Source organism: Lepidothrix coronata, unplaced genomic scaffold (assembly GCF_001604755.1).
Source record: "Lepidothrix coronata isolate B3197 unplaced genomic scaffold, Lepidothrix_coronata-1.0 Scaffold377, whole genome shotgun sequence".
Lineage (NCBI taxonomy): Eukaryota > Metazoa > Chordata > Aves > Passeriformes > Pipridae > Lepidothrix > Lepidothrix coronata.
This window is the reverse complement of record NW_016690557.1, coordinates 40,672-49,232: the sequence shown is the minus strand read 5'-3', so window position 1 is coordinate 49,232 and position 8,561 is coordinate 40,672. Positions and strand designations below refer to the sequence as shown.

General features: G+C 57.2%; 1 protein-coding gene across 1 annotated transcript in view; it reads left to right on the top strand.

Annotated features, from left to right (window-relative positions):
• The first annotated feature begins 239 nt into the window (after positions 1-239).
• NEDD4L (neural precursor cell expressed, developmentally down-regulated 4-like, E3 ubiquitin protein ligase) overlaps positions 240-8,561 on the top strand; it is a 38,876-nt gene continuing 30,554 nt past the window's right edge. The window contains exon 1 of the mRNA XM_017839130.1: positions 240-358. Within this exon, the coding sequence (XP_017694619.1) occupies positions 311-358 (48 nt within the window). The 5' untranslated portion in view covers positions 240-310. The remainder of the gene's footprint in view (positions 359-8,561) is intronic.

The window sequence follows — 8,561 nt, the reverse complement described above, 5'->3', positions numbered from 1 at the left end:
CCCCTCCCGCCCCTCCCGCCGCCGCTGGGCCGGCCCGGCGCTCTGCCCGCCCCGGCGCTCTGCCCGCCCCGCCGGCGCTCCCCGTCCCTGCGGCCGCGCTCGGTCCCGGCCGGCGGCGGCAGCGCGGGCGGCCCCGCCCCCGGCCCCGGCCCCGGCCCCTTCCCGCCGGGCTCGGCTCCCGCCGCCTTCCGCCGCCCGCGGGCCAGCGGCGGCAGCAGCAGCGGCGGCGGCGGCGGCAGGAGGAGAAGGAGGAGGAGGAGGAGGAGGAGGAGGAAGAGGAGGCGGCCTCGGCGGGTCGAGGAGCGGCTCCATGGCGACCGCGGCGGCGGAGCCGGTGTACGGGCTCTCGGAGGACGAGGTGGGTCGGGGCGGCGGCCGCGTGCGGGGCGCGGGGTGCGGGGCGCGGGGCGCGGCGGGGCCCCGTCGGCGGGAGCCGCGAGGGCGCTGCGGGAGCGAAGGTCGAGGGTCGGTCCCGGAGGGCGAGCGCCGCCCGCCCCGCGGGGCTCCGGGCCCGGCCCGGGCAGGTGCGGACAAAGAGCCCCCTCCGCCCCTCCCGCAGCCCCGCCGGGAGCCGCGTCGGGCACCGCCTGGTCCCGGTGCAGATGGAGCCGATAAGCGGGGTAGGACCCGCGATAACCACTCGCTTTATCGGCCGCGGTCTTCCGCAGAACCGAGCTGACGCAGAACGGTCCGCTTTGCCTTAGGGGAATGTTAAAAATCCCGTTTAAGGCCCTTTTTGTTTCGCCGCCTCGGTCAGGTGCCCCTTTCCTTGGCAGCCGGTGCCACGGAGCATCAGTAATGGGCAGGCTGCGTTGCTGGGCTGTGGTTTCAGGGTAGATCAGCTGTATCACGTATCGCTTGTATTTGTGCGGGAGCGAATAAAAATTGTAACAGCGTTGCATCCGGTTTTATGGGGCCGAACTCGACGGGTAATCCGTTAGTCTGAGGTGTAGAAGGAACTGACGCTAAAAAAAATAAAGTCTTTGCCTTGTGAAGCTGACGGGCAGCGTTTATTGCCTGTATTTCAGTGGATGATTGTAACGTTTAATTGTCATTGGAAAGGAGGTTCTCGGACTGGAGTGGGTGTTTTGCTGGGGGGGGGGGGTTCGTTTTGCTGTTGATTTGATAAAGCTGAGAGCAGAGTGGTAATGCTCTCTGCAGGTGTGTGAAGGCTGGGGAGAAGGGAGGGCGTGCTGGGGCTTTGGGTGTTGTACACAGCGAGCACTGCACCCGGGGAGAACCTTCTCCTCCTCCCGGGCTGTTTCCTTGAGCCTTCCCGTGAGGATGGGGGTGGCTGACAGTAATCCCTGAGCAGCTCTGCGCCAGCTCCCCTGTGTCACCCGGGCCCACTGCTGAGCCATCTGTGGGCATCCTCTCTGCTCCCGGGGTGCTGGAGGGTCCGTGGGCATCCTCCGTGTTTCCCAGCTGCTGGGGGCCCTGCCCAGGCTGGAGGAGCAGCCAAGGCCAACGGGACTTGCTGTCCCAGTGTGGGCACCCCCAGACATTTGTTTGGGGCTTCTGTTGTGTGAGGAAAAGGGGAGGCTGGAGCCATCCTGCCTGGTCCCAGGGAGGTGGCTGGGAACATCATGCTGCTGCCTTTTCTGGTGTGCTGTGCTCGCCTGTGCCTTTTGTCCCTGCCTCCCGTCTCGACATATGCCGGTACTCGCCCAGAATGCTAAAGAGACGCGGGGACAGGGTGGAACGCGCTGGCCCTGCCGCTCTCACCTTGGCTCTGGGGTGGAGGGGTCCTGGGAGAGCGGGGGCTGTTCCTGCCGCGGTGCTCGGTCCCAGCTGGTGCTGGGGGCCCCGGCCTGTGGAACAGCGGGCAGGGAGATGTGTCTGTCACTCCCAGAGCTGTTGGAAAAGGGGAAAGCAAGGCTCTGGGCTCTCAGCTGCAGTGGTGACCACACTGCCTGAGGGGTGGATCTGACCGCGCTGGACACTTCTCAGGACAGAGCAGTGACCGTCTAAAACTGCAGCAGGGATGGATATAGAGTGGGAGAGAGAGGGAAAAGGGACCAGGGCGAGGAGGGTGCCGGCAGTACTCGGGGCTGGGTGGGCTGTAGTTTCATTATGCCAAGACCCTGAACTGCTGTCAGTTCTGTGGTGACGGGCAGAGGAGAGCTCAGAGCAGGAGCAGGAGGTTCTCCCTCGGGAGGGTGGCTGTAAGTAAGCTCCAGTAAAGGTAAAGCTCCAGAGGGTTGAGGAAGGCAGGTGTGCTGACAGTTCACTGCGTGCTGGCTCGTGTGGGTAATGACTTCCCATTAGCACTGGTTTGGACTTGGCGTGGTGTTGTCTTTTGAAAAGCAGAGCTCTTCCAGCTGTGAGAGGCTGAATCGTGCGTGGGCATATTCCGGCTCTTAATTTCCTTTGTTCCTGCCTGGGTTTGAAATGCACTTTGCAGTTCTGTTGTAGGTGTTTTCTGGAGGGTCTCGAGTTGGCAGGGCTTCCCCTCCTGGCACCTTTGCTGGGGGGGAAACGCGGCGATTTCCACGTGAGCCGGACTCGCCGAAGGGCTTCTCAGAGAAGCAGCAGCGTCTTCTGCAGACCAGAGGCAGAGGTGCCCTCCTGCTCGCACCATCGGCAACCGGCTCTGGCTCGAGTAGGGGATGAGCCAGGTGACCTCCCGAGGCCCCTGCCGACCTCAGCCCCTCCGGGATTCTGTGAAATAATTGTGAAATAATATTTACACGGGCTACTGGAAGCTTAGGCGCTCTCACGCAGTCCTTAAAATATCCCTGTATTTAAAAACTTCCAGGCCTTGGTAGTTGAGAATATTTGTGAATGGAGCACCCCCCGTGTTGGTTTCAGTTTGGGTTTCTCAAGAGTGTTTGGCTTGAATTTCGCCCAAACAAATCCACAAACGTTCCCTTTGGCGGTGTCCTTGGGTGGAAGCAAAACTTGCAGGCTCCTTGGATCTCGTGCGGTTGAATTAATAACGGATCTTCTCAAAAAGATCCACGAAGAAAGAATGTCTTTTTATATTTTAAAATATTAGGGAAAAAAGAGGTTTATACGTGAAACTGCTCTCTGCAGTTCCAGCATTCTTCTCTTTTCAAGTTCTATTCAACTACCGTGACTTGTGATTGAATCAACTGGAATTAGCAGCTTCCTACTGAGCTGACATTTTGTCATGCCTTAGAAATTGTCAAAAAAGGACCTTATGTTCCTGAAAAGATCTCAGTGCGTGAGATACAGTCCTCCCATATGCCTCCAGAGAAATAGTTCTGCGTGTAGTCACTGCAGCTTAACCTTTCTTCTCGGGTGCTGTGCTGGGCAAAGCCTCGGTCCCCGGGAGGGAATCCTGGAGGTCTTGGGGGTTGTGGGTGTGATGGAAATGGTCCCTGTGGATGGGGAGGAAATGAATCCCTGTAAAGCACAGGCTTACCTGTACGGGATCTGACCCGAGGGGAAAGGATAAACCAGATGTTGCAGGTGGTTGCAGTAGGATCTCAGCTGCTGTTCCGTGGCCTGGGTGCTGGGGTGTCTGTGGGTGCTGGGGTGTCTGTGGGTGCTGAGGTGTCTCTGGTGCTGAGGTGTCTCTGGGTGCTGGGGTGTCTGTGGGTGCTGAGGTGTCTGTGGGTGCTGAGGTGTCTCTGGGTGCTGGGGTGTCTCAATGCTGAGGTGTCTCTGGGTGCTGGGGTGTCTGTGGGTGCTGAGGTGTCTCTGGGTGCTGAGGTGTCTCTGGTGCTGAGGTGTCCCTGGGTGCTGAGGTGTCCCTGGGTGCTGGGGTGTCTCTGGTGCTGAGGTGTCTCTCAATGCTGGGGTGTCTCTGGGTGCTGGGGTGTCTGTGGTGCTGGGGTGTCTCTGGGTGCTGGGGTGTCTCTGGGTACTGGGGTGTCTGTGGTGCTGGGGTGTCTCTCAATGCTGGGGTGTCTCTCTGTGCTGGGGTGTCTTTGGGTGCTGAGGTGTCTCTCAATGCTGGGGTGTCTCTCTGTGCTGGGGTGTCTTTGGGTGCTGAGGTGTCTCTCAATGCTGGGGTGTCTCTCAGTGCTGGGGTGTCTGTGGGTGCTGGGGTGTCTCTGGTGCTGAGGACCAGGGTCCTGCTGTGACGGAGCAGCAACTCAGGCAGCCGTGGCTCCTCAGCTGCCAGCTGGGAAGGGGCAGTGTGGGGGCCCAGCCTGCCCTGGGCTGCACCAGCTGCTGCTTGAACCTGGAGCCTTTTCTGTGGAAAACCCCCCGGAGTTCCTGGACAAGGTGCACCTTTGGTGACCAGCAGTGAACACAGAGCCTTTAAACGGGAGCTCTGCTGTTCCTGCTCTCCATACTCGGGTTACATAAAGCCCGACTCTGCCATCCCAGTGGGAGGGGGGCCTCCCTCGGTCGCAGTGCTGACAGTGTCTCAGCAAGAAGCAATTCAGAAGACTGCCTTTCTATTGACTTTTTAAATGGGAATAAAACCCTCCTGAATTGTTTTTATGGGCTCTAAGTGCACTGGCTTCAGGGATAGCGTGTAAACTTGAAATGATGATTAAAAAGTCCAGATAAGGAAGTGTTTCATAAACGATAGGGCTCGCCTATCTCCTTGCGTGGCAGAATAACAAAACAGGCTGTGGTTCTCCGGAGGTCAATAGATTTTTCTAAAAGCCTGCGTTTTAAACCTTCTTTTTATGAGTTCTCAGCGCGTTTTGGTCACTAAGCGAATTCTAGTTTTAATGTAAAATGAATGTCAAGACACTTCAGGTGGCCTGTATTAAAATGTGTGTCTGAGGGAGCGCAGAGGTGCTGCTTTTAGATACACCCCCATTCAGAGGTGGGGGTTGCTGTCCTGTCCCGCGGGGGTGCTGCTGCCTTTGGGAAGGGGGGACAGGCACTCCTCGGGTTCCCGGAGAAGGGCTGGCCGTTGGAGGGCACTGTGTCGTGGGAAATGGCCACGGCAGGTCCTCCTCTGCTCCTGCACAGAGGCCATTTTCGGGTCTGCAAGGGGCTGTAGGAGCCAGGGGCCACATCCCAGGGGGTGCTGCGGGTGCAGCCTGTGGGCAGCTGGCACAGGCCAAGCTGGCAACCTCTCAGTCCCAAGGCCTCTTGCTTAATTAAACTCTGTGCCCTAAAAACTGGGACTTTCTGGGCCTTGTAACAGCAGGGGGGGCTGGATTATCTCCCAGCTTCAGTCAATTGGAAGTGGGAGATGTGACAGCAACGTGCAGGAGTAGCTCGATTTGATTGCAGTTGAATTTTGGTGTCGGCGAACAGAGAAATCTCCTTAACTTCCATAAATTTCTCCGTCCTCTGTTTTCACTGCTCCTTCCTCTCAAACGTTTCGTTGAGTTGGGTAAGGGTTCCACTGCAGCAGGGGCAGCCCTGTCCCTTTTGGGAGGCAGGCTCTTGTTTTGGGTGAGCTGGGCGGGAATGTGGCCCGGGCTGGGTGACTCCTACCCGGGAGGAAGGAATGTGGTTTCCCTGCTGGCTCGGGACCGGAGCTGCTGCCAGGGTTTACCTGGAACTGTGGCTTTCAGAAGTCTTCAAGCTGCTGTCACGCCAGCTTTTTCTTAAACTGCCCAGTTCCCAGTACTGGAGCACTCCCTTCCTCTGCTCCCGCTGCCTTTTCCTCTCCCAGAAAGAAGGAAAAACAAATCCTTAGGAAAGGGATTGTTTTCTGCAGAAAAAAAAGCGCCGGCCGTTAACCAGTAATTAATTTTAAATAAGAGATGTGGTTGAATTGCACAGGCCTGGAAGCTATAATTGCAGTTCAATAGTTACAAACAAGCCAACCCACCAAAAACCAACCCCAGAGCCCCAACAAAACAAATCTAGGAACTTGATTCTTGGGCTGCATTGTGGAATATCTGTCTGCCAGGTGATGTCTCGACCGGGCAGCAGACTCGGTGTATTTCTATGTGCAATTGTTCATTTTTTCCTGCCTCCCGTTTGCTGTAGTTCCTGTGCACTGGCAGGCTGTCGGTGTTTGTCAGGCTCCTGATTTCTAGGACTTAGGAACCTTGCCTGCAATCAAACGAAATACCTGCAGTTCTGAGAACTCTGGCAGATATGAGGATGAAGAAGTGTTTTGTCTTCCAAGAGAGAAGTGACCTGGAAGGTAAACAAACAGCGAGGAGGAGGTTTTTTGGGGTGTGTGATTTTTTTTTTCTCTCGGTGCTGTGCTCTGCTTGCCATCCTCCTCCTCTGTTTATCCAGGTCTCCTTCACACCGTGGAGTGACTTCCAGAAACTGCCATCGATTTTAGAAACCAGTCAACAAAAGTATTTGCCTTTTTAGTCGGTGAGAAATTACAACAGAGACATTGCTTCACCTTGTCAGGGTTTGATTCCTTTCTGCTGAACGCCAGCCAGGCTGCTTCTCTCCCCAGCCTATGAAATCTTGCTTCCTGGCTGTTTTATCCCTCACTGCCAGGGTCCACAGAAGAGGAGGTTTTGCTAAATTTACCTTGAGGTCAGGTGAGTCCCCGTGTGAGCCTGTGGCTGAGGAGGCACTTCCCCTTGTGTTCCTGGTGGGAGGGAGCGGTGCTGTGACTGGGAGGTGACTCACCGCCCTGGCTGGGGGAGCAGAGGGGGCTGGGGAGCACGGGGAGTAGTGGGATGAGCCTTGTTTCCTGCCCTGCACCCCAGCAGAGTCCTCACCTCGGCTGGCGCCGGTGCTGCTGCTCGCCCGCGCTTCTGGGACGGAGCCTCTTCTAACAGTGATCTTTGTAAAAGGCTTGTGGGAGACAAGTGGGAGCGTTCTCGTGGAAAACTAGGTACTCCCAGGGTGTCAGCAGCCTGCCAGTCCCAGAGGTGTTTGTCCTTCCTCACCAGCTGGTCCCTGGTGCTCGGGGGAGCCACAGCCACCCGGGAGCTGGGCAGGAGCAGGAGCTGGGCCTGGCTGAGCCTCTGGGAACCAGGGCTGGACGTGGGCCTTTAGCAGAGATAACGGGCAGTGAATCTGAGTGCATCGTTCCCCTTCTTAAGGGAGCACTACTGATATTTCCCCCAGGTTTTCTCTTTTGTACAAAGTGATTATTCTGATGCTCCTGTTGCCTCTCCTATCCAGAAGGTGCCCTCTCGGTCTGTGGTCTGATGAGCATGATAAGGAACATCCTGCATTTTCCTCCCCTGACTCGAGGCAGTGATTTCATCTGTCCCTCCCTGCGCCCCGCGGGTGGTGGCTCCACGCCCCTGTCCTGCCAGGTCCGGCCAGGCTGGGGCTGTGCTCTCCGGGGACATCCTGTCGCCGCTGTACCAGACCCGGTGCCAGGTGAAGCCGCACAGTCAAGCTTTGGGTTTGTCTTAACTAGTTTCCATTGTGGTTTGAAGCCTAAACCTCGTAAAGCAGGCTGCACGGAGTGGGTCCAGGCTGGCTCTGGGTTACCTGCCAGGTCATTTGTCACCGTGTGCCTGCCGTGCTCCTAATGCAGGATCCCGGGAGAGCCCCTCTGGAAGCTGTTCCAGCTGTTAATGAGTGGCCCCGAAGTCTGCAGAGTTCAGACAGGCGAGTTTGTAGCTAATGTGTTTTCTAGTGCCTACCTGTGTCGCTTTGTTCCTTAGGATATTGCCCAAAATTTGGGGTGGGACTGGTGCATGCCTTAAAGCGTTTCAGTCCCGACCTCGGTCACTGTTTTGATGGACATTGTTATTAAAGAAATGCCTCTGAATTGATTTGATTTCGCAAACCCCCGGGTGGTTCCATCAGGGATGGACCCTCAACCCCCTGTCACTGGAGGCTGGAGCCCACAGTGCCTGATAAGGCAGGAATGCACTCCAGAAGCTCTGTGTGTGTCGGTGCTGGCGTTGCTGTGGAAACCGGCTGGTTTCGGGCCCCCTGATGTTCATCGGAAGGTGAGGCAGCGCTGCAGCTGATCCCACGGCCTGGATTGGCACTGCTGGACCCGGGGCTGTCACCGGGGGAGCTCCTGTCAGGAGGTCAGACGGGCTCCAGCCGTGTCCCGGCTCTGGTGTGGCTCCCCAAGGCACCCGTGTGGGGCAGAGCCCATCAGGAGCCAGGCACGTTGTGTGCGCTGATGTTCCCGGGAAACGTGATCCCTCCGAAAATCCAGGAGCTCTGCGTGGGAAGAGCTGTCCGCAGCTCTTATCCGGGCTTCCCGAATTCCCCCTGCTCTACGCTTCACCTGGGCCCCGTGTTTGCCTAGCAACAGCTCTTCCCGAGTCTGAGACACCCCGTTCCTCCCCGTGGCTGCTGCCTGCTGGGTTCTGCTCACCCGCCTCGCCGGGCTCGGCGTTAAATTTGGGTGCCGAGCAGAGCCTGCGGGGCCAGCGTGGGGGGTTTTCCTCTCAGGGGCTGGAGGGAGTTCGTGACCTTTGGATTTCATCTTTGGTTGCAATCTGTGCTCGCTCTTTCCTCTTAAATAAGGGCAGTACTCCCGGCACTTTCCAGGAGGGGTTTAAGCCCTTCTCCACTGCCAGGGTGGCCATTAATGTGGAACATCCTCACTGTTTCACTGATGCTGAAGAGATCTTTTTTTGTGGGTTTTTTTGTACAATCAAGAGGCTTCCAGTCAGATGGGAAAGACAGGATTGTTGGTAATTGAGGCAGAGAACAACCTGCACTGTGTGATCACCTCAGAGAAGCTTTTTCATGGAGAGATCCCCCCCCCCCCCGCCCAATAT